General features: G+C 35.0%; 1 protein-coding gene across 1 annotated transcript in view; it reads left to right on the top strand.

The window, feature by feature from the left end:
* The window catches only part of SV2C (synaptic vesicle glycoprotein 2C), a 114,098-nt gene that overhangs the window by 70,995 nt on the left and 16,672 nt on the right, over window positions 1-26,431 (top strand). The window contains exons 5-12 of the mRNA XM_027446670.3: window positions 9,701-9,834; window positions 10,048-10,137; window positions 15,420-15,530; window positions 17,157-17,245; window positions 17,999-18,163; window positions 21,383-21,516; window positions 23,142-23,345; window positions 24,192-24,351. Of these exons, the coding sequence (XP_027302471.2) occupies window positions 9,701-9,834; window positions 10,048-10,137; window positions 15,420-15,530; window positions 17,157-17,245; window positions 17,999-18,163; window positions 21,383-21,516; window positions 23,142-23,345; window positions 24,192-24,351 (1,087 nt within the window). The remainder of the gene's footprint in view (window positions 1-9,700; window positions 9,835-10,047; window positions 10,138-15,419; window positions 15,531-17,156; window positions 17,246-17,998; window positions 18,164-21,382; window positions 21,517-23,141; window positions 23,346-24,191; window positions 24,352-26,431) is intronic.

Genomic DNA, 26,431 nt, shown 5'->3' with positions numbered 1-26,431 from the left:
CCTTTTGATTATGCGTCACAGCTCTTTTCATGCTTTGTATCTGAACTGTGAGCAAAATTTGACCTGTGTCGATCTACATTAATTTCTAGTATTTTCAAGCACTTTTCTCTGAATAGGGGAAATAAGTGCACATAAGGGACGTACACGCACATTATAACCTGGAAAATGCATACTTACTTACTTAATGATTTCAAGAGATAAATAGTATTTCTCATTTTAAATTTCAGAAACATGCAATTAACAGGTTTTAAGAGAATTACTAGTGATTTGAAAGTTTTAGAAACATCTGATTTACGATCTAAGCAGAAAATTACAGGTTCCCCTAGAATATTTTCAAAACCTAGTTTTATTATCCACAGACTGTAATCAGTGAGTACACATGCTCTTTCCAAGGACCATAATGATATTTGCTTTCAGAATGAAGACTTAACAGAAATTATTCAAGCTTGATTCCTGATAACAGAATCATTGAGTGGGTTGGGTTGGAAGGGACTTTAAATATTTAATAGTTAAATAGTTCCAACACCCCTACCATGGGCAGGGACACGTCCCACCAGACCAGATTGCTCAAAACCCCATGCTACGTGGCCTTGAATGCTTAAGCATCCAAAGTCTGGCAGGATGACTCAGGACAGAGCCAACACTATTAGTGGTGACCAAAGTCTAATCACTTCACTTCTGTATAGAAATGCTTTGAGACTGAATAAATTCTATCCCTATAAGGTGGTTTGTATTCACACTTGTTAAGATGCAAAACAGAGTCTTCCATGATGGTGGCCAGGTAGAGAAATTTACTGCAGTGCAACTTTGGAACGCGTATTTCCATTATTTCTCTGTAATATGGAAAGAGAAAATTCTAAGCAACCAAAGATGAACAAAGAGAAGTAGGGAACTTCAAGGTTCTCTCCACTGCTTAGCTGGGGTATCCTTTTTTCCTTTTCCTGAAGTATCGTCTTGATGGGTGGGACGAGATGAGTAACTTAAATTAAGTTATCTATCTAGAAAAGCTCTGTGTGATGATCTCACTTTAGCTGAGAAACTTTCTGGGACCAAACAGATAAGATGAAACAACCCTAAACCCCTTTTGAAGGAAGTGCAAATATATCAAGAAACAGTGTGGGCTGTTTTGTGCAAAATTAATGTTTATATTTTTCTTTCTTCTTGCCATAAAACCATAGAATCATAGAGTCATTTAAGTTGGAAAAGACTCAGAAGATCATCAAGTCCAACCATCACCTAATACTACAAAGTTCACCAATAAACTATGTCCTTAAGTGTACAAGTCTTTTAAATACCTCTGTGGATGGTGACACCATCACTTCCCTGGGAAGCCTGTTTCAATGCCTTTGCATGAAGAAATTCTTCCTAACATCTAATCTGAACATCACCTGGTGCAATGCAAGTCCATTTCCTTATCTTATCACTTCTCACTTGAGAAAAGAGACCAACACCCTCCTTGCTGCAACCTCCTATCAGGTAGTTGTAGACAGCACTGAGGTCTCCCCTCAGCCTCCTTTACTTCAGGCTAAACAGCTGCAGTTCCCTCAGCAACTCCTCATTAACTCTTCTTTTCTAGTCCCTTCACCATTTTCATTGCTATTCTCTGAATGCATTCCAGCAACTTGATGTCTTCCCTGTGGTGAGGGGCCCCAGATGTGCTCAAGGTATGGCCTCACCAGAGCTGAGTACAGAGAGAGGATCACTTCCCTGTTCTTACTGGCCGCACAATTTCTGATGTAGGCTAAGATGCCATTGACCTTCCTGGTCCCCTGGGCACACAGCTGGCTCATGTTCAGATGGCTGTTGACCAGCACTATGAGGTCTTTTTCTGCCAGACAACTTTCCAGCCAGTCCTCCCCAAGCATATATCATTCCTTTGGGTTGTTACAACCCAAATTTAGTACCTGGCATTTATTCCCTGTGGAATATCATACTACTGTACGTTGCCCATTGACCTAGGTTATTCAGTCCTTCTGCACAATCTTCTACCTTCAAGTAAGCTAACCTTTCCATGCAACTCAGTGTCATCTGCATACTTACTGAGGGTTAACTCAATTCTTTCATCAAGAGCATTGATAAATATGTTAAATAAAACTAGTGCCAATACCGAGCTTTGGAGAATACCACTTGTGACCAGTGAGATTTAATTCCATTGATAATGTTCCTTTGGTCCTGGCCATCCATCCAGATTTTTAACGAGAGAGTCATCCACCTGTCCAAGCTAGAATCAGTTGGTTTCTCCAGGAGAATGCTGCGTGAAACAACACCAAATGCCTTGCTAAAGTCCCAGTAAACAACATCCATAGCCTTTTCCTCATCCAATAAGTGGGACACACTTTCACAGAAGAAGACTCTGTTAGTCAGGCAGGACCTACCTTTCAGAAACCCACTTTGACTGGGCCTGGTCACTTGGTTGTCTTGTATGTGCCATGTGATAGTACTCAAGATTATCTGCTCCATGACATTTTCTGGCGTCGACTGTCAGACTGACAGGCCTGGAATTCCCCAGATCTTCTTTCCTGCCCTTCTTATAGCTGGGCACCACATTCACTAGAGACCCAGGAGTACTGATAAATTATTGCAAGTGACTTGCTGAGCAGTTCTGCCAGCTCCTTCAGTACCCTTGGGTAGATCCTACATGGGATAAAGGCCCTGCATCCCATAGCCATGTCTTTCTTTCTGAATTTGGACAGTACAGTCTTCTACCAACCTAAGTATATTTTGGCTCTGATATTTTTCGTCTTGTTTTTGTGCTTCTTCAGTTTTCCTGAGAGTTTCCAGCACTGAGTTAGTATTTAACCTGTGTAAATGCTACTGTTTCTGTTTTATATAGGACAATGTTGAAGCATATAAATAGACATACAAAAACACAATAAAACTCTACAGATTGCCAATAATTTGTCATGTAATTGGATGATGTTAGGAAGAGTGGAGTGTTCGAGATTAACTGAAGTGAGTAAACAAAGTTGTATGTTTCTGTATAAAACAATGTAAGGTCAGAAATCTTCATCTCACGTCAGCTGGTTTGCTATCAGTTAACTCTTACAGCTGCCATTAAATCCAGAATGTTCCCTGTAAAGTACAGTTACTCAAGGTATTTTTTTCCCTCTCTTCAACAAGTTTTTTTTGTTTTGTACAGATAACCATTAAAATCTATTTGTTGCAGCACTGCTTTATATGAAGAAAAGGTTAATTTGTCCATCTCTGAAAAGTGCACAGAGTGCACTACTTTTCTCACTTATTAAGTACAGAAGAGGCAAAACTAATTCCCTTTTCAGAGATGAATTTCTTGTCTTTATTTTTTCCTGTGAGTCACAGCACCTTGATCCACTTGGGACAAGGGAAATTTAGATTTCAGACAGACCGTTGCAATCCACATGTGCAGTGCTTCCTTTGGATCCTTGTCCATCTCCACCGCCACCACCCTTGCTCTCCCCTCCCTCCCTCCCCCCTTGTTAGATATTCTGACTAAAAAGTGTTTTTGTTTGTGCTTTGTTTTCAAGTGTTTAAATGTTTATTGTGTCAGGTATGCTATCATTTCCATAGCAGAGAAACAGAAAATTAGTCCATTCATAGGTCCATGTTCTGCACACACACACATATATAAGACTGACATATGTAGGGTACCTACAGAAAAGCTGGGGAGAGACTCTTTGTCAGGGATTGTAGGGATAAGACAAAGAGATATGACTCTAAACTAAAAGAGAGTAGGTTTAGAGTAGATATAAGAAGGAAATTCTTTACCATGGTGAGGCACTGGAACAGGTTTCCCAAAGAAGCTGTGGGTGCCCTATCCCTGGAAGTGTTCAAGCCCCAGGTTGGATGGAGCTTTGAGCAACTTGATCTAGTAGGAGGTGTCCACACCCATGGCAGGGGGTTGGCATTAGATGATATTTAAGGTCTTTTTCACCCAAACTATTCTGTGATTTCTATGATTCTGTAGAGGCCTACAGTACCATACAGTGGATAGAGAACTTGTGTCTTTTGTTATTGGACAGCAGATGATTTTCTAGGTGAGGTCAGCACTGCTTGTAGCTGACCTGGGGCTTGCCTAAATGCAGATAATGTTACCAGAGAGATTGGAGGCCTGATAATCTCAGGTTTTCTGACGCTAGCACAGGCAAGTGAAGAGTGTCATTGCTTGACAGTCTCATCCTCTGTGGAAATGTGTCTTTAGAAAATGCCTTCTTCCTTTTAATCACAGTCTTAAGTGACAGCAGTCCAAGTCTAAGTTTAATATGTCGTAAAATACATTTGTTTAACAACATTACTTTCTTTTTTTCATTGAACTGTTGATCCTTATGGATCTCAAGGACTAATAGCATTGACAGGAGAGCCAGGCAGATGTGGATGAGAATTAAACAGTCTTCTAGATGCATCTCTGTCAAGGTAACTCAATCATGGCCTGACACACTTTAGTTACTTTACTTTCAGAATTCTTCTGCCAAAATTATTTGCTGAGCCAGTGGATTTAAAGAATATCTATCCATACAGACTAAAAATATGCCTTTCCCATGTTATATTAATAATCTAATCAAATGAAAGGCAAGAGTTCTATTTTATATTGCCAGAATTTCACATCAATATACTTACAGAATAATTTTGAGAGAGTTATTTCTGTTTTTATTAGAAAGCATATATTTCACCCAGGTTCCTAAAAGTGTCTAACTGAGATTCCTAAGATGTATAACTTACCTGAACTTGCTTTCTTCAGTTTTGGTGATGTTTTACCATTATTCCAATCAGTACCGCGAAGATACATGGATTCAATCCTAGATGTCATTCGCAGTTAAACGTAGTAATGTCAGGACATACTAAATGTAAATTCAGTAACAGTGCATTTCAGTTCTGCCAGCTGCAAAAAATTCTAGTTCACCTTATAATTTTGATTTGGCTTAGAAGTTGTAAATACTCAACAAAGAAAAACAAACAACAGCAAACAAAACAAAATAAACAAACAACAGCAACAAAAGCAAACATTTAATAAGATCACTATTTGTGCAGATTTTTTAAGTGATTATTGTACTAGGTGCTGTAGCAGTGCCACCAAGTGGCATGCTAAATCAATCACACATTTACTGGAAATGGCTCAAATTCAAAAGATAAAAAAATGAGGCAATAGAACTGAGAGGTGATCAGTGAACAGAAATAATATTATAAAGTCATAGAAAGGATTCTGCAGAAGAATCTATGTAGAATATGAATTCCTGTAAATTCCTTGTCTATGTTTCTCCTCTAGCCCTAGTTTTAGGGATGTTCTTGCTTTACTCCTCTGTACCAAAAGTGAAGAGTTTATGCAAACTTGGCTTTTGATGATTTCTGTCATTGTCATCAAATTTCTCTAACTCCTACCTTCTGACTAATGAAAATTAGTATTATGACTGATCAGACTTTAGCTAACCATGACATAAAATCCCTATATTAATTTAGGATTTCTTTGCCCATATAAGTATCTTTGAAAGATGCTCCACAACTTTATTTTTCTCATATTTAGGAAACTTCTCCTTGCATGTCAGTATTTGTACAGATACTGTAAGCATCTGCCCTTCTGCTCTCCTCCTCCCCCCCCCCCCCTTTTTTTTTTCATTGCCTACATTGCACTTTATTGATCTGTAGAGAACTAAGTTCCCTTTCAGCTCTCATTTTGAAAAGTTAAGCAAACTATATCCCTTAGTCTGCTCTCATAAGGTGGACTCAATCATCACCTAACCACTGTAAATGGTATGGTATGTGGCCTTGAAAATACCTGCTGTTTCTTAGGTAACATACATTGATAAAATTCAGCTTAATGTGCACAGGTTTACTTCTATGTATATTCAGAAAGTCTATTAGAAAGTTGTTCTTTCTTTAGTTTGGAGCAAGAATCTATTTGTAATATCCTTTTCACTTATTATGACAATGGAGTAGAAGAAATTCTTTGTTGGGAGGAAGATATTGTTGACATTGAACTTAACACATTAATTGGTGGTTGTATATAGATAGCATCTTGGCACATTTTGCTTTTGCTCTGCTACATGCTGCTGTGGCTCTGTAATCAGTAATTGCCATGTCTGTGATTAGCTTGGTCTCTTCAAGTAATCAGTACGGTGAGAAGGTAATATTCAGCAAGAAGGCTGCTGCAGTGGCTTTGTATTATTGCAGATTTCATGTCACTCTACAGTGAATTGTTCCCAAGATGCATTTGGGCCAAGTGTTTCAGCAATTCATAAAACATTGGAGCTTGGCACTGTTTTCAAAATTAATACTCTAATCAAATGAAAGGCAAGAGTTCAATTTCAAAATTAATACCTATGGAATAAAGCATAGCCAGGGAACAAGGGTGAAGCTGAGCTCTGGGCTCAGAGCTCAAGGGCTGCTGTGCAGTGCACTGAATGCGTCTGAGTACTGAGTAGAGTTCCTCCATCTTTGCTATTGTGTCATAAATCAGGGAAAGGAGAGGCAAACAGCCAAGAACACACTTCCATCTGGTTTCAAGACTTACAAATAGTGGGAATGAGAGCCACTTTAAGAGCTAAATTCAGAACTACTCTAATGTGTCCATTTTCTAGATTAGCTCATGATCTAGGAGAGTGGGATGGTAAACATAAGAATAAATATAAACTTACTCTGCATTTAAAATATATGTTTGTTTTGCTGATCATGGGGTGGTGGAACAGAGAGGAAAGCAAGCTTAAGAAAGCTGTGTTACAGCTGGTACTTCTACAAATTCTTGTAATTCTCATAATCACTGTTATCATTAATTCAGCAAACACAATAAATTGTGAGATTAATTGCATCAGCTAATACAGTGTTAAAAGATGTAATAAGAGCAACAGAAACCATAACGAACATTTCACTTAACAAGCTCTCGGACATTTTGAGGAATAAAAAAAGATATTTGCAGGTTGTGAGGATGACAGCAGGATGAACAGTGCAGTTACTGTTTTTAATTAAGGGTAGTATGGTTCACTTACATTAATAAATCACACTTTAAAATAAATTATTACCATAATTTTTTCTGGCTACAAAGCACAAGATATTGCTGTTGTTTTACAACAGGTATAAAGCCAGCTTAAAATCATTTAACACAGAAGTAATATTTGAGCAGTTAAATCACACAAAACACAAGCCATAGTGATAAAAGGCAGATTGTGTAAATATAGTTATGCCTGTGTTTATTTTTGGGACAGTCTCAAATGACAAGAGCTGCCAGTATTCTGACTGTCTTGTTCTAAAAGATGAAATCATGTTTTCTTTATCTCATTTCTGGTGAAATTAGCTGGTGGAACTGCTCTCTGATTGGTCTGACTGAAAGTTAACCAAAATAAAAGGAAATAGTTTTGAAAATTCTATATCAGGTGGTTTTGTATTATACTTTAAAATATATAATGAAGAGTATATTTCTAATTATTATGATGCAATGTGTACACAAAACCCAAAACACAGTTATATTTTCTAATGGCCTCATTATCTCACCCTAAGTTTTTCCTAATTTATTTCCTTCCTTTTCCCACTGTGGATGAAAAGTATGCCTGTACTATTTAAGTTATGAAATTCTATAGGATTGGAAGTTTTTGTAAGTCAGTACTTTTTAAATGCACTTTTACACCTTTTCAGGTTTTGTTTTGTTTTTAGTCTTGATTTGTCATTCATATTTCTATTTTGGAATAAAAATTAACATCAAATTTAGCTTAAAATTGTAGACATCTTTTTGCTGAAGGCAATTTCCAAGGGGGGAAGTATAGTTATCTGGAACCTTATAAAAAAATAACGTCATTCAAAAATTATTCCCAATACTGCCACCAATTTTACCCCTGTCTCTCTGGGATAAAGATCTCAGGGCTAAATGGGTCCATAAAGCAAGCTGACATTACTTCTGAAATACAGAAAATTTGAAGGAAATGAGAAAAGAGGTTCCCAATTCTACAACTCATTTTCACAGAGCTGTTGATGTAGGGCAAAAATACATCATGAGTTTTCATATTGTAACATATAAGTACTTTAATAGCAGAATGCATATGTATGTATGTATGTATGTATGTATTTATAACTTTTATTTATAATCCATGGCTTGAGATATTTAAATTCCAAAATGTACTGAGTGTTTAAAAGATTAATACCTCATTTGAAGAAATTTTTAATAGGATGTTTGGTGCTATGTCCTATCAGTTGTTTAGTGAAATGTAGAAATATTTGATTTCATGTGTATTTTATCCAGAAAAATCAGGTAACAAAGAATTATTTCACATGAATCCAGCATCAGGATTTTCATTAGCCAGGTTTTAATTTTCTTCTGATAACCACTTAAATTATTATTGTTACTATTAACTACTACTCTGCTTTTAATGATCTTTTCTTCAAAATGTTGCTTGAAATATTTTGCTGTATTGAAGCCAGAATGACAGGCCAAATAACTACCCAAATCATATTTTACTTTTTCTTAAGATTTTTTTGTTTGTTTGTTTTCTTAAAATTCTACAATTTCAATAGTCCCATCATAACAACACCCAGTCAGATATTTTATTTAAAAGCTGAACTACCAACCCTGCATTTTAACATAAGTTTTTTCCAGTTATGCAATGAGGGTTGAGGGCAATTTACATTCAACAGACTTGACTGGTATAGTACCGTGGAACAAGATGAAAATAAAAGTTAGGCACTGTAAATGTCTTATATGTTGTACTATATTACAAGACACTGTTATGAAGAGTACAGAAATTAACTCCTTATAGAAAAAGCTAATAATAAGGACAGAATTGCAAACCTTGAAATTCTACTTGTTGTATCTTGTAATGTAATAGATAACTAATTAATATTCCTACAATATTCATTTTTATGAAATAGCACAGTGAATACCCAAACAAAAACAACTCTCAAAACTCTGAAATACCAATCATCCACGCATTAAGGAAACAATGACCTCAACAATAAACACAACTAATAGAATGCAAACTCTAATTCAGAAACATCTTGACAAAAATAAAAATAAAAAATAAATAAAAAAATAGGTCAGATGTAAATCATATGCCAGTACTTCAGTGCTGTGTTACAGGATGCTTATCTAAAGAAGGTCCAAGAGCATGTAGATTATGAGGTATTCTTGTTTTAGTTTTTCCCCTACTAGCAGTCTAAAAGCATGCTGCTGTAGACTTGACTGCATTGTTGCCTGAATGCTTTTCTCACATTTTTGTTTCTTCTTTTCCTGTTGATTTTTAATGATTTGAGATGAGAATTCAATACCCAGTATTCATTAATACTTAAAATAGATTCTAAGAGAAAGACTTGAAGAAGCCACTTACATTTTGATTTTGTCAGTGTTGGTGAAAGGTGACAGATTTTTTCATGGATTTTTTAGTCTTCCATTTAACAGACACACTGATGCAGCATTTGCAGAGTTGTAAAATTCCATAAAGTAGATCTTCTTAGTATTTATAAGAGACTTTAAATTCTCCCTTCTTCCAGTATTCAAACAAAACTATTCCTATGTTTAGTGTTATGTGTGATGGTGGTGTCCATGTTTGGTTCATGTAATTATCTTTATACAGGTGTTGCCAAGAAGCTAGACAAATATTTTCATGATGCATACTACAAACATTTTCCAGAATGAGTACTCATATGCAAGAGTACTCAAATTCAGTTTTCAAATTCAAAGCATAAGACTCTTTCTGAAATCATTGATATTTGTGGGAATACACCATTTCTTGAATTTCTTCTTTCATAGGATGGAGTTTCAGCATGGGATCTGCTTATCAGTTTCACAGTTGGCGAGTATTTGTGATCGTCTGTGCACTGCCCTGTGTCTCTTCTGTGGTAGCCCTCACCTTTATGCCAGAAAGTCCACGTTTTTTGTTGGAGGTATAACTTTCAAAAAAATTTTTTTTCTTTTTTTTTTGGGGGGGGGGGGGGAGGGAGAAGATGTTAAAATTATTTAAAATTACTAAATAATTTTAATTATTTACTTAATATTATACATCATGACATCTGTATAAGATCATTACATCTGTTTTAAAATTGTTCAGTAACTATCTGAATATATGTTTTGTTTAAATACTTTCATCCAACTTTTAGGTTGGAAAACATGATGAAGCTTGGATGATACTCAAGCAAATTCATGACACAAACATGCGAGCTCGGGGTCAGCCTGAGAAAGTCTTCACAGTGAGTATTACTCTTAAAGCTTAGCACACTTAGCACATCAGCTGCATTGCTGACTGGTGAGATCTTGAGCACTTAAACAGTCATTATTATTACTCCGCATGACAAAACAAATCATTTGCACTATAAATAAAAGAACCAAAATCCTACTGAAATTGCTATATATTGAGCAAATTTTAAGATATTTTTTGAAATATGCTTTTTTTGCATATTTTTGAATATGCTTTGACCAGCATATTCAAGCTTTGGCCATCATATCCTTGAGCATACAAACCCATAGTGTGATAATTTTCTCTGTTGCATGGAGATAATTAATAGACTCCAGCTCTATTTTTTAAGTTTACTTCACCCTGAAGGTTTTGTCTTCAAAGCTTTTGAAATTATCATAAAAAATACAAAAAAATAATGATCCAATAATCATTAAAATGATAATTTTAATAATTTATTTTAATTTAAGCTAAATATTAATTTTACATACATTTAATTTTCTCACAATATCTTGCAAGCTAAACTGCATCTTCTTGTTAACTTGCAGTTCAAAAGATAAGACCATATTATACTGATGGATTGTTTCTATTTGGAAGAGAAATTTTGTGTTCAGCTGAGACTTTTTCTTGTATTTACTTGTATTTCTTGTATTTATTTACTATTTATATTATTTATTTATTATGTATATATTATCATTTATAAAGAATATACAATTTTTTTTTTTTGGTTTTGAAATCTTGTTTCCCTTTCCAGTTTGTGCTGTGCCATGGGAATGCTGGTACTCTGTTACGTCTCAGAACCATATGTGGGATTTTATTCCTCTTCCTTGGATTTTTTTTTTTTTTGCACTAATACATATATAACTCAATTAAATATCTTCTTATAGGTTCCACATTTGCAGGCAGTCTAAGGAATATCTGACCATATAATTTTATTCCATTGAGAACTGCAACTTATTGTTTGAGATGTAGTTTCCATTGCCTATGTTTATTTATTTATTATTTTTAACATTCTTTGTTAAACCAGCCTTCCTTCAGGCTGAATTTTGTAGTTCTTGATCTTCTTGCTACAAAATTCAGCCTGAAGGAAGGCTGGTTAGCACTTAGAGCTTAATTTACTGGTACACCAGTAACATAACCCTAATAATATACAACAATAATAATATTATTTAGGTTATCAACCCCCACTCCTTTGCCCTCGTGAGACCCCACCTGGAGTATTGCATTCAGTTCTGGGGCTCCCAACACAAGAAGGACATGGAAGTGTTAGAATGAGCCCAGAGGAGGACCAAAAAGAGAATAAGGGTCTGGAGCACCCCACTTATGAAGACAGGCTGAGAGAGTTGGGTTTGATCACTTTGGAGAAGAAAAGGCACCAGGGAGACCTTAGAGCACCTTCCAGTACTTAAAGGGGGCCTACAGGAAAGCAGGGGAGGGACTCTTGTCAGGCAGCGTAGGGCTAGGACAAGGGGGAATGACTTTAAAATAAAAGAGGGTAGGTTTATAGTAGATATAAGGAGGAAATTATTCACTCAGAGGGTGCTGAGTCACAGGAGCAGGTTGCCCAGAGAAGCTGTGGATGCCCCATCCCTGGGAGTGTTCGAAGCCAGGTTGGATGGGGCTTTGGGCAACCTGGTCTAGTGGGAGGTGTCCCTGTGTATGGCAGGGGGGTAAAGTTACATGATCCTTAAGGTCCCTTTGAACCCAAACCATTCTATGATTCTATGATTTCATTTTATTTATTTATTTATTTTAATTTCATTTATAAGTAAAGGGATTTGCCTTTACTCATATTGTACAATTACAGTGTAATTTCACAGTTGACTCATGCTGATCTGAGCTGCTGTCCGAAGTACTGCTGCTCCCTGTCACCTTTTGGTTTTCTTCTGCCAGTGTGGATTTTCATTGATTTATTGGACAGTTAGCTATAGCATAGTTTCTGTCCACCTATGACATTAGTTTAGGCACTGGGAAGACAGAAATGTGCTAGGATTACAGATATGAGAAATGATTTACTGTAGTCTCACATCAGCTTGACATATTCACATCCAAATGCAGCCACAAAGAAGAAAACAGTGATCTAACAAGTCTTTGTCTCTGTGGTTGTTAAAAGGTAGCACTGAACCATGTTAAACTCAGTGGTTTATTTATAGCTATTTTTGTTAAATTTTCACCCATGAATAAAGCATGACAGAACTGTTTGGTGATTTTTGCCAGCTTCTGCCATGAACATTGAGCAAACATGACACCTAAAGGATTAGAAATAGTGCATTGTATGTCAAGGTTACACGTAGATAGAAGTCCCTATGCTCCCTAATGTAAAATTGTGGTAATATAATTGCAAATACATTGGACAATATTAACACTTTATCTTACTAAGTCCACAGTGTAAAAAAAAAAAAAAAAAAGAAGAAGAAAAAGAAAAAGAAAATCAATCAATCAAACAAACAAACAAAAACACTTTTGCATATTCTGTTTAGGACACACTCCTCCCCTCCTCTCATTTAAGCCATTTAAGTTAGAAATGGATGTTGTGACTTTTGTCCCAGTAATTTACTCACTTAGCTCTTCTGTGCCCTACGGCTTCAGCTGGTGTCTGCCAGTAACATTCTGTCATTTAAGTGTTAATAATTTCCTCTGCTTTGTGTTACTAGTTACATCAAACAGATATACTTTGATAGTATTCTTTCTGCTTCTACAGCTGATGTAACTTTTTCTCTGTTATTAGTATAGTTTCAGTGTACTTTTATTTGATATATTTTCCTAATTATATTGATATAATCTTACCCTAGAAGCTTTCTTTCCAAGTCAAATTTATTCTTATTAGTCATTTTATTGAGGATTTTATATTCAAAACTATCGAATAGAAAATAAAACAATTGATGAATCATTGGTTTAAGAGTTAGAAACTCCAAACTGTATGTATTCTAGTGACAGAATTGTGGAGGTGATTGCTCTTAATACTTCTGAATATATCTTCTGAAAGCAGTGGCAGTAACAGAGTTAATGTAAAATGATAGTATCTTCTACTATGGGACTACTCATGTTGAACATTTATGTACATGGTTAATTACCTTTCTGTGTCCTTAAACTATATACATTCATTTGATCTATTAGTTTAAATGTTAAAGTTAAAAAAAAACAAAAAAGAAAAAAAGAAAAAAAATAAGAAATTACACATAAAACCAAAATTCTGTCCACTTTCATTGCTATGTACTAAATATATTTTTTTTCTGCAAATGTTTTCTTTCACATGCCTTGATTTTGTAAAACCTTAGATATCACATATTTCTAGCCATTGCTACTAAGCAGAAATTAAAGAGAAGTTCCCTTTTCATTTAAATACTTTTTTTTTTTTTTTTTTTTTTTTTTCATATATTGACAGCTAAATTTGCATGGTCCAGATGGACCATTGTCCTGGTTCAATAGGACCTTTTTTATGTTAAAGGTCTATCAAAGCCATGGGCTTTTTGTCCCCAGTCACATGCAGTGGTCCTGGACATATGTGATTGCCCAACCTCCACAGCTCCAAACAAGCCAGGTGGCCAAGACAATTAAAAGGTTGCAGCTCAAAAGGTTGCAGCTCAGGCAACAAGAGTGGTGCCTGCTCACACAACATGATTCAAAAAGTATGTCCTTTATGCTCAAAGGTGTGGCATATGTGAGGTTGTCTGTAAGTACAAGGTTTTAAATAATCTTGGAGGACTCAGCTGGAAATCTCAATCATCTTTTGCAGAACACATTTCATTAAAAAATAAATAAATAAATAAATAAATAAGAAAAGTGTAAAATCAAATGATGTAAACAGGGTTGTGCTGTTGGAAGAGGCATTATAAGGTTACAGGCTTTTGATACATTTTCTCAAGACAGTAAGCTTTAGTATTTAAAAAAATGAAGGCAGTCAGATAAAACTTTATTAAAATTTAGTGGGCTTTTCTCTTTTTTTTTTTTTTTTTTTTTTTCTGTTAATGTGATGCAGCTGCTGGTCTTCCATAAACAGGATATATTTGTAAAAGCAGTGGGCTGAAAACTAGACTTTGTCATCAACGGTACTATTGCCTATTTCCCTGTAGTCCACTCTGATACATATATGAATAGTGGTGTGCTCAGTTTGTTACGAAAAAACAGGAGCTATTGCTACTTTCAGAAACAGCAGCAGCCAAACATTGAAGGCATGGACTGTTCCTTCTTTATGTGTCAGTCCCGTTCTCCATTTTACTTATTACCTTTTCATTCTCTTTCTATTTGTCATCTTTTTAAATAAACTGTGGATGAATACACTGCCTTTTGCTATAATTCAGGGAGAGGAAACCAAAAGCATACAGTGGTATGTTTATCAGGTCCTGAAGGAGCTAAGAAGACCATACAGCACATTCTTGTTCTGCCACACACTATTGCGCAAGTGATAACTTGCAAGATAGACAACATCACCCTCTCCGTCACTGGTATTTCCATATTTTTCCTTTATATCTGTTTATCTCATTTCACTTTAGATGAAGTAGATGATCATTCATAACAGCAATAATGTGTTGTAGTTCCAGACCATTTCACCTATTTTTTTTCCCTCCTCATTAGAAAAGATAGTTTAAATCTACATCCAAAACACAAGGAGATTCCCTGTCTATTGCTACAAGAAAGAAGAAGAAAAATGTTATTTAGCTATTAATTCTTGACATTTCAAATGCTTCTATTGTCATTATTGTATTTTTAATCAATAGTCTGTCAATAATGTGGTGATAGGAAGTCAGAAAAGAAAGGAAGAGAGAAAGGAAGAGAGAAAGAAAAAGAGAGAAAGAGAGAGGAAGAAAGAGAGAAAGAGAGAGAAGGAAGGACGGAAGGAAGGAAGGAAGGAAGGAAGGAAGGAAGGAAGGAAGGAAGGAAGGAAGGAAGGAAGGAAGGAAGGAAGGAAGGAAGGAAGGAAGGAAGGAAGGAAGGAAGGAAGGAAATTCTGGACATGCTTAACTAAGGTTTTAAATAATGTTTTATCTTTTGTGGCATTAGAGGTGAGTACAGCAGCATTTGAGCAAAACCTGCCAGTATCAGCTTGTTTTGTGCATAAGAAATGGATTTCCCACATGATTTGAAACTAGAGTTTTTTCAATACAGTTGCCTCCATAATGAACTTTGTTATTAAAGTGTTTATATTCCTTCAGATATAAAACGTTCATAATTTAGACAGAGGTTTAATATCTGTTCATTTTTAGTTATTGTATTTATTAAAAGATTCTAATATGTCATAATATGCAGCTGAATGCTTCAAGAAAGTGCAATTATTTGCTGTTTTGTTTTTATTTCTAGGTTAACAGAATCAAAACTCCAAAGCAGATAGATGAGCTCATAGAAATAGAGAGCGATACAGGAACTTGGTACAGAAGGTGTTTAGTTAGAATTCGCACAGAGCTATATGGTGTAAGTAAAAACATCTCTGTTCTGCAATTACTTTTTTTTAATAAGCATTCAAAAACGGGATGGATTTATTGATCTCACGATGGCGATAATTGCAATGCTACTTGGCTATGCAACTGGAAGATTCAAGAACCAGTGTAAGATTCTAGTTTTTGAGCAAAAGAGGTGCAGGTGAATCACAGACAGTTGGTTTCAGCTTCTGAGGAGAAAAATGTTGCATTAGCATTTACACAAGTAATGGTTTACAGTTATACAGCCATATGCCCAAGCACCACAATGCAGTCTGTACTGAGAATACATATTGATATCTACCAGTGTAAAGAGGTGACACATGCAGAGTTTAAAAATTATCACCAGAAACCTGAGGTGACCACTTTACCCACAAATCATAAAGTAGTGAATAACATATGTAAATGAATGTCAGTATAACCTTTACAAGGCATTGAATCTGCATGTCTTGTCATTAGATGTCAAATGTTTTACTGCAAAACTACTTTAGAGATATTTTAAAGGGATTAAGACAAGTTCACTGGGACTTTGCTCCACATCTTTTTTTTTTTTTTTTTTTTTTTTTTACTTTTTTTGTAAAATCAAAAATTATGCAGTACCTTCAAGCTGTTCAATGAAAATTGAGCTAAAGCTTATTCATGATGAAAAACAAACAAAAAACCTCACCAACACTAAACATGTCAAAAGAAGGTTTTCACGACTGTTAAAAATCTGGCAAACAAGCAAACAAAAAAAAACAGGAACAACAAACAACAAATAAAACTGTGTTGTAAAGTAAGTTTTGCCACATATTTCCAATCAAAATTGATTTTCTTGGAAAAATGTTCTCTTTGTTATGAAAGATAAAACAAAAGTGGAAGTGTCTACTTTTAAACTTATTTGTTCAAAAATGGAGAAGCTGAATATGGAAATGTTAAGTTTTGGCTTTGTTACTATGGCAGCTTTAAAGGAAGCACAACTTGGTTGTTTCACATCCTTGTTATTACACTGGACTAGCCACTGGGCCAGAGTCTCCCTGTTGCATGATGTATGCTAAAATTTCCTAGGACATATGGTCTCTTGTCTTCAGTGTGTGGGAAAGGGGTGAGGGTGGGGAGATACCATTCTCGGCCAGCTCTGTTGTAGCATCTCTGACCTGAGGGTAGTCCCAGCTTTTCCTCATAAAGTACCAATTTCTGCCCATTATAGATTATGATGGCTTATACTGCACAACTCCCTGTTGAATTGTGGAATAAGATCCATCTAAACTCAAGGCTGTGTAATACTGGGAAGAGAGAAGGAAACACTTCTAGGAAAGCCTTCAGCTGGTTTATCTGAGAGAGTGAAATGATGTTGCCTAGAGAAGATGAAATTTTTATGTAGTCAGAGTACATATTAATTAATGGACACAGTGAAAAGAAACAAGGAAGGTAAAGAATGTGCACAACCTGGTTATAGTCAAAGGCTAACAGACTTGTATAAAAAATACAGCTATTAGGTCTATATCAAGGAGATGGCCTGCTCTCTCTCTCTCTCTGATTCCCTCAAGAAGCAAGCAAATCAGAATCAAAAACCTTGTATCATTTGGCAAAACTTTTCAAAATACAATTTAAAATAAATTTATTTCCTAACAATTTTCAGATTTGGTTGACTTTCATGAGATGTTTCAACTACCCAGTGAAGGATAATACCATCAAACTTACAGCTGTGTGGTTCACCCTGTCTTTTGGGTAAGATTTCTTGAGATCCTAAACCATTTTTGATGGACTTGACAGAGAGAAGAATCATCTGCATGCAAATCTCTTTCAATATGATTACCATTTCTCTTTGGAAAAGTTTTATTCAGTATACTTACACACAAGTATAGTATTTATCACTTAGTCTATTCTTGGCTACAAGCGTCACTCAGAAATAACTGGTTCAGAATACCAGCATCTTCTGGTGTTGGTGTCTTCTAGTATTTTTATACCAGCAACTGGGAAATAGAGAGAAAGTGTTCTTGCCTCACCATATTAAAAATATGAACTTGGTGCTCTATTTGCCTTAACTTGAACAGAAGCTCATATTCTGGAAGTCTTCAAATTAGACTTAACTTATTCTCTGTTTAGAATGTGTTAGTCTACCTGTCTGCATTTAAAAACAAAGTTTAAAGCAGGCATTAGAAAAGATTTCTTTGCAGCTCCCGCAGTCTGCCATCTAGGAAGAGATCCATTCTTCATGCCTGGGTGCCACAGGTCTTCCTTGCATCCCTCAGGGCAGGGCCTGGCATCTGGGCCTGTACCAGCACCCCAGCCAGGAGCAGGGCAAATAAGGGCACCACCCTTTGGGACAGGGATGCCAATGGGGGACAGGGACAGGGACAGGCCTAGACATCAAGCCCATGGCTAGGCAGGGCAAGGCTGTGGGGAGCTGGAGACTGGTACTGCTATGGCCTTGCTGTGACAAGCCCCATGAAGTGACTGTGCATTTTCTGTTTTTCACAGCTACTACGGCTTATCTGTCTGGTTTCCTGATGTCATTAAGCATCTGCAGTCAGATGACTACGCGTCCCGAGTGAAACATTTCCGCAATGAGGAGGTTTCGCATTTCGTCTTCAACTTCACATTGGAAAATCAAATTCACAGCAATGGAGAATACATCAATGACAGGTTTAGAGATGTACTAATATCCTGATGGTGCTGAAATAAATAAATGCATGTGTTCAAGCAAGTCCTAATAATCTAATATTTTCCCCTATTAACTATTAATGGATAAGTGTTGATTTGTTAGTTTGTTTGGTTTTGTGCCTTTCTTTCTTTTTCTTTTTCCCCATGGTAATTTGTTTCTATCCTCAGTTCGTCATGACTCAATGTTGAATTGTGCCCTGCAGAAGTGGACTTATATATGCCCTGGTGGCCTCAGTGCTAAATTCCTTATGCAAACACTACTTCCCTCCTGAAAAAAAGATCTAAAAGTCCAAAATAATGATCCTTCTTTCCACAGTGGGATACAAACAGACTCAGTGTGTGCCATAACATTGCAGGGGGTTGAGGAAGGATGGACTTTCATCTATGTGTTCTTTTTTTTTTTTTTTTTTTTTCCTTCTTTGTATTTATTTAATTATTTAATACACTTCAATAAAAATGTGAGACATTGAAAGGACAGGGTCACGGAAATATAAAAGTGAAATGCTACTGTGAGTCAACAAAAAGCACAAAGAGCTCTAAAAAAAGAAAACAACACCTTGGCAATATCAATCATGTTTTTTAATGAATGCAGATATATTAAGTTCCTAGCTAGAATTTTACAGATAAATAGATAACTAAAGGAAAAACTAAGAACTGCTTTGGGTGTCTGGTTTCTCTTAAGAGATATTGAGAACAACCGTCTGAATTGTCTCCTGAATAACATTGTGATAATTTATTATTATTTCCATATGAATACATATATCTAAGTGAACAAAATCAATGATTTTGGTAATACAGGTCTCTTGCATGTGAACATTGCTTGGTTAGGCATTGGAACAGGTTGCCTGGGGAGGTGGTGGAGTCACTGTCCCTGAAGGTGTTTAAGAAAAGGTTGGATTTGGTACTAAGCCACACGGTTTAGTGGGTAATACTGGTGGTTGGGGGACAGTTGGACCAGATGATCTTGGAGGTCTTTTCCAACCTTAATGACTCTATGATTCTATGAACTTGAGCTTGACACAGTTTATGTATTGACAAAAAAAAATGAGCAGTTTTGTCATTTTTAAACTAGCTATTGCTTCCCAGGTAAATTTATTTTCAGGAGACAGATGTTCTCCTAAAAGCAAAGAACCACTTACTGTCAATAAGTTTTAGATGTTTTATATTCTGTCAACCAAGATTTTATCAAAGTGAACTGAAAATTACTGCAAAACACTAAGTCTAACACTAATATACTCTAAAATACTTTCAAATATGCAAATTTGATAGGCCTCTAGGAGTTATTTGAGATTCACAAAATTCTGTAGTAATATCAACTCTTTTGATATTCTTCTTTGACAAATGTTTCAATACTTCACTCACCCCTAGTTTCACTGTTTCCTTCATGTTTTTTCTTAACCGGAAGATACATCAATACTTCACTTTATGCTTCATTACATTTCTGTTGGGTTTAAATTCAAATCACTGCAATACCATTTTTAATCTAGTCACAACATATTTCCTGTTCAAAGGTGAAAAGTGCATCAGGAGAGTTTAGTACATATAGTCTGCCTTTTCTATTACAACTGACTAATCCAATTGCTAAATGTTCTTTGCTCTCCTCTGAAATTGAAGTACTTTTTAAAATGGGGAGTCTTATATGAAAAATGATAATGAGTTGACACAGAACACCAGCCTGATTTTAATCAGAGACTGTCAGAAATGAGAAATGATATAGTAACTAAAACTAATAGACTGAGGACACCATTTTATTATTATTATTATCATTATTATTATTATTATTGCCAATACAGGAAAAGAATTCATTAGCTAGTAATTCTTTTCTTATGATAAATATAATTAGCATTTGTTCTACTTTCTCATAAAGATGTGATTCTATCAACTGTGTTGCTGAGAGAATAATTTCTACTATTTGAAATATAGCATATTTTTGTGTGTTTCTATTCCTACTAACAGTCTTGTATAAGAAAAATAAGCAGCTAAACATATCAGGTTTGATTAGAGTAGAGCCAATCCGTGTTTGGAAGGCTTTGCCATTTTTATAGTACTTATTGGCATGTAGCAATTAAAGCACTACTTTCCAAAGAGTTATTCCTTTTGTATGCAGTCTGCCAGCAAAACTGCCCTTCTTTAGTAACAGCTTTTTCCATACCCTTATGTGAAATCTCAAATGGTGTAACATCACAAAATTGCTGTTTTATTAATTTTATTTTTATAGATTTTAAATTTCATTTATTCATTGTTTTGGTTATATTTGTTTATTTATTTATTTAAATTTATTATTTAAATGTGTCTTTTTCTTGTTGTTGTTGTTAGCATAATGATATCTGTGTTAAGAGCACAGTGGAAAGAGTTTACAATATTGCTTTAGCCTAGTAATGTTGAGGTAGAAAATTACTGCTAGTAATATACTTTGTCCTTAACTTTTTCTATGAATGACTTCATTAACAGCCATGATCTAAGACCTAGGAATTAAATAAAAGTCAGTAGGAATAAAGATGTTCAGAAATAAGAAAAGTTAATGACAATTCATTTGCGCACATTTTATGTACGCAGTATTTGCAATTGCATCCACAAACACAGGGCTAGAAAAAAAACATTCTTCTTGTTTGATACCTATCTGTATAACTGCCAATGTAAGTGTTGTGATAATGGTAAAAACAACTAAAAAATCATTTTTAAAATCTTCAAGCAGTTTCTTTTGAATTTGAGCCTGACACAGTGCCCAGTGTGTTTTCATATGGACAAATAAACATTCTTTGAAAAATTCTTTCTTTCCAGCTTGTTGGTACCAGCAGGTGATTGTTTGTTCCAAGAGACTGGGTTCCTGGAGTCTGAGCTCTCAATTTATGACTGTAATGTCAAATTATGAGTTCTGGTCATTTTACAAGGCTATTCCATGGATGTTATGACGTTGTTTTTGGTTGATGATTAAAGACAAGTAATAACTGAAATATTACCACAGAAATGGTATCATTGGTTATGGCCAGCAGGTATGTGTCTTATTAATGCTTTTTCTGAAAGAGTATTCCAGAATCAGCTAATCATTAATCATGTCTCTGGAATGTCCTTAAGTGATCACTGTTTCTGTGGTTGAGGTTCTTCAGCATACCAAATAAAACTATAAAGATTTATCAGCTTGACCTGTTGCTGTTTCTAACCTGTGAAAGTAGAGTTACAGAAATTATTTGTATTTTACAGGTTTATTATGATGAAGTTTAAATCAGTAACCTTTGAAGATTCCCTTTTTAAGAATTGTGTGTTTGAAGACATTACTTCACTGAACACATACTTCAGGAACTGCACTTTTGTGAATACCACCTTCTACAACACAGGTATTACATGAAAATTCCTGAGTACCAATTTTGCATCTGCATGTTATCATCTGACTGTTGTCAACTGATTATAGATTCTGAATTTCTAATGAAGCATACAGGAAGCCTTCTTCAAAGGAACACAAAGCTATAAAATCAACAACGTAATACCAGAGAAGAGAAAGGATCACTTTTCCATTTGAGATACTGCAGGCCTAGTATTAACTCAGATAATAAATGTTTCTTTCATTTAAACCATCCCTTAAGATATTCAGTCTTGAGATGAGAAATTGGTTGCTTTAATTAGGTGTATTTTAATTTGGTCTAAATGGGACTATTCTATTCTTCTTACAAAGACATAGGAGGTAAGTTCAAGATTCATGCTTCCTCATCTATAATCATTCCCAATCTACTAAGTATTTTACCAGAAATAGGAATTTGTGCTTTCCCATGTTTAAGCAGAAGACCTGATTTGTTTATGTCATTGTTATTGTTTTTTGTTTGTTTGTTTATTTTCTTTCATTTTAAAACAATGTAAACTAAGATTGTGTCCAGAGAGATGCAGCTCTTTTTACTTCTTTCCTGTAAATGAAATAATCATATTAGTTACAGAGTTAGGCTATACCTAACAAGCAATGTCCAGCTTTCAATATTTCTGAGAAATGACTTTAAGGCTGATGGAAGGAACAGAAATAAAGGGGAAACTATAAGGAGAGATCTCTAAAATGTTATTTGAAATAGAATGGTCTGGACTGTTACATATAGTAATTCATCTGCATCCCTTTTTAATAATGAATGCATGAAAATGTCACCATTGTCAAGATACGTTGGTGCCAATATCATACCAGATCCTAGCAAGATCTGACTGATAATTTTCAAAATGATTAGATGCATAATTATAAAAAATGGAAGATATATCTGTGATTATTTGTGCTTTAATGATAAATATTAAAACAGACACTGAGTTTGCAGAACTCACAATTGGTGAAAAAGTTTAGAAAAAAAAAGCATTTTTTTTTTCATTCAAATTTAATGAAAAAAAATAAAATTGCATTTCTAAACACTGGGTCAGATACATTTCTTAGTATATTTTTTCAGACTTGTACTGAGCTGAAGACTGCTTGCAGTCTGCTCAGAAATGAAAATAAATTAATCTGAATTCTGAATTCTGTGTGAACATTTCCCTTTAAAGGAAGTCAAACTGAGCATGATCAATAGTCTCATCTGAAAGGCTCTCTGGTATGGAAATAACTAAAAACAAGTCAAAAAAAAAAAAAAGTCTAACACTGAGCAAGACATAGGAACCATAGGAACAACAGCAATGCTGGCTGATAAAAACTTGCAGAAATCCTGTGCACAACAAGCCTGGTATGAGAGGTTTGAACCAAATAGGATCCAAATAGAGCTGAAATACATTAATATAATCTGCTTTATTTAATGTCTTAGTTGCTCTTTATTATAGCCTTCACATATTTTTCTCTTAAGATAAAAGGCTATCAGAAGTAAAAGCAATAAGTAGTGCCATTTATGAAGCAGTAAAAGCTCCTAGTTGTCATCAAGATTGCATAAACTTCAAAAGTTTTTAATCAAAACCTGCACATGGAGTCAACTGTTAGCTGAAATCTTACTTTTTCTTCTTTCCACAGATCTCGAGCAATATAAATTTGTTGACAGTGATTTTATAAATTGCACATTTTTCCACATCAGGACAGGATGCCAAATTTCTTTTGATGATGACTACAGTGCCTACTGGATTTATTTCGTTAATTTTCTGGGAACTTTGGCAGTGTTACCAGGGAACATTGTGTCTGCTCTTCTGATGGATAGAATTGGACGTTTAACAATGTTAGGTATGGACTTCACTTTAAAACAGAAAAAAAAAAAGAGAGAGAGAAAAAAAATTCTTTCTTTCTTTTTTCTTTCTTTCTTTTTCTTCCTTTCTTTCTTCTTTCTTTCTTCTTTCTTTCTTTCTTTCTTTCTTTCTTTCTTTCTTTCTTTCTTTCTTTCTTTCTTTCTTTCTTTCTTTCTTTCTTTCTTTCTTTCTTTCTTTCTTTCTTTCTTTCTTTTTTCTCTCTCTCTCTCTCTCTCTTCCTCTCTTTCTATAAAAAAAAAAAAAAAAAAAGAAAGTGGGACGTGTGCAGGCGATCCTCAGCTACTAGAGTATCTCCTAGGAAAAGTTAGCAGTCCTTTGCCTGCTATCTATTTTGCAAGGTAACACAGCTGAAAGACACCTACTGTGGATTATCAGCAAAGACAGATAGGTTTTTGTTTTACTTAAGTAGCTAAATATAGTCCATTATATTCATTTTCTACAAAACTGTATATAAATACATTTCCTACTCCATGTTCTTATTACCACATTATATGAATGAGTTTCATGTAATTCAGATGTTGAGGAAGAACAGGGATAGTTTTCCTTGCAGTTTCTTTTGGGAGTTCAGAAAGGGTTCTAGCTTAATACTTTATGGTATATCCACAAAGAATATAAAGGAATTACATTTTTTCCTCAATACCCTTCTAACATTTGTCTGCCTGAATGGTCTACTGGCAAAGGATGTCTCTTCATTTTTTAGCTCAAGTATATGGGTCACTTATTTTGCTTCACTGTGTGAATAGAAATGTTAGACAAAACAAACAGTAATCATTCTTTTAAATTCAGCCTCACTTAGCACTCATTTTGTCTGACTCTTGCATAGGTGGTTCCATGGTTCTTTCTGGCATAAGCTGTTTTTTCCTGTGGTTTGGGACCAGTGAATCCATGATGATAGGTATGCTGTGCCTCTACAACGGTCTCACCATCTCAGCTTGGAACTCTCTTGATGTCATTACTGTGGAGTTGTATCCTACAGACAGAAGGTATGTGCAGATACATCTCTGTTAATTTTTTTGACTCCATCTCTCTGTACCACCAGATAGAAATAGTTAATGCTGTATTGTTTACAGAAATAGTGAAGTTTTAGGTGAGCTGTACTCACAGTTTGTCTTAAGAATAGCAAGGAAAAAAAAAAAAAAAGAGAGATTTTTTAAGCTCTTGGGTTTATCTTTCTTGCCAAATATCACCTAATCAGGAAAATAACACAAATGTAGTTTCATATGAAAAGAAAAAAAAAAAAAAGTTATAACTGTTGCTCTTATTTAAAACAATGAAAATAATCAATTTTTCTGAAACTAGTTGAAAATAGTAATAGAATATTTTGGGGTTTCCCCTAGTGCAGCTAGCTATTAACTATGAATTTGGTCCAAAAATAGAAACATTGTTACATTTGTCTTTTGTTCATGGAATGGTAGAGATGATAATAAAAATCACTCTCTGGAGCTCAACAGCATCTGCTATAAGAGATTTAGGGCTTGAACCACACTGAGCTGTTATTCAGCCTGCAGCAAGTTTGTATTCAGGGGCACTAGGAGTCTGTACATACAGACTAGTATCATACATAGACTAGTATCTACATTAAACAGATACATAAGTGTCTCAGGCATTGCTCCTGACCCTTTCTGCAAAGATGCTCTGGACAGCTTTGATGTCCTGCAAGCACTGCTGCTAGAAGACATTTTTCCTCTAATGTTAAGATACTCTCCCATGATGACTTTATGCCACTGAATTAACAGAAGGAAGAAGTGTAGTTCAACAGCAATATGTCAGAGGTAAAATCATAAAAGCCACAACCTATTGAATAGACTTGTATCTTCTTTTTTTTTTTCCTTCCTTCCTTCCTTCCTTCCTTCCTTCCTTCCTTCCTTCCTTCCTTCCTTCCTTCCTTCCTTCCTTCCTTCCTTCCTTCCTTCCTTCCTTCCCTCTTTCCCTCTTTCCCTCTTTCTCTCTAAAAAAAAAAACAGTAAAACTGCCCTGTTCTCTGCTAAGGTATGGAGTGTCTCTTCTCTATCACAGTGCTATTTCTTATGCCACTCAGTGGAATCTTCAAATACAGTGAAAAAAAAAAAAAAAAAAAAAAAGGGTCCAGAATTTTATAAATGTCTGATGACTGGCTGTAAAGTCTTAGTTTTTGGACACAGATTCAACTAAATTTGGTACTGTCCATTAAGACAGAAAGACAGTAGACTGGTTGAATATGCTTTCTTTTCATATTTTTTTTTAAATAAGTGCTTCTTTACAGAGTAAACTGTTACAGTTATATCCATTGTTGTGGTTATATCAACATAACCATACTAAGCTACTCATGAATCTAAAGCACTAAGGTTTAAGCACTACAGTTTTTATTACACCTCAGAAATCTTCTGGCAAATATTATTCCGTCAATCAAATGCTATTATATAATTCTAATAAATGTCCTTTATAAGTAGTTATTCTATTGACATTCCTGAATGTACTAGTCACTGTTTTTGGTTTTTTGTTATTGTTATTTTTATTGTTTTTTTGTTTGTTTTGTTTTTTTTAATGAAAAAAATAATTGGAAAACCCATCGGTGTTAATGAAAAAAAAAATCATCACTAGGAATGATTAAATTATCAGTATGCTACTGATATCTGTTTTAGGGTATCCATATTTTCAGCTAATATTTTTTTTAGTAGTTTCTGCTAACTATGCGATTGTAGAAAATTTTTCTTTTTTTCTTAAAAAAAAAATAATATGCATGCAATAATCACTATGGAACCAAATTACAAAAATGAACTTGCAGCTGAATTTTTGGGGTATTTTTGCAACAACTCAGATAGAGAACTTGTTATTTCATATTATCTATGTAAACAGCCTGATTGGTCAAGTCATCTTAGTTCAGGACAAACATTGCTGGCATATACTAAAGATGAGTTTTCCAAAAGTTCTGGTTCCATCATAGCCACTTTTTGCCTTTTGGGATTATAATTCTGGAAGTTTGTTCCTTCCCATAATTTTTAAGGTTGAGGCAAAGGTGCATCATTCTTTTATTATTCCAATAAATAGTTTTTGCTTACTCACCAGTGAAATGACCACAAATAG

The sequence above is a fragment of the Anas platyrhynchos genome, chromosome Z (assembly GCF_047663525.1).
Source record: "Anas platyrhynchos isolate ZD024472 breed Pekin duck chromosome Z, IASCAAS_PekinDuck_T2T, whole genome shotgun sequence".
Classification (NCBI taxonomy): domain Eukaryota; kingdom Metazoa; phylum Chordata; class Aves; order Anseriformes; family Anatidae; genus Anas; species Anas platyrhynchos.
The sequence above is the reverse complement of the archived record's forward strand: the minus strand, read 5'-3'. Positions and strand labels throughout refer to the sequence as shown.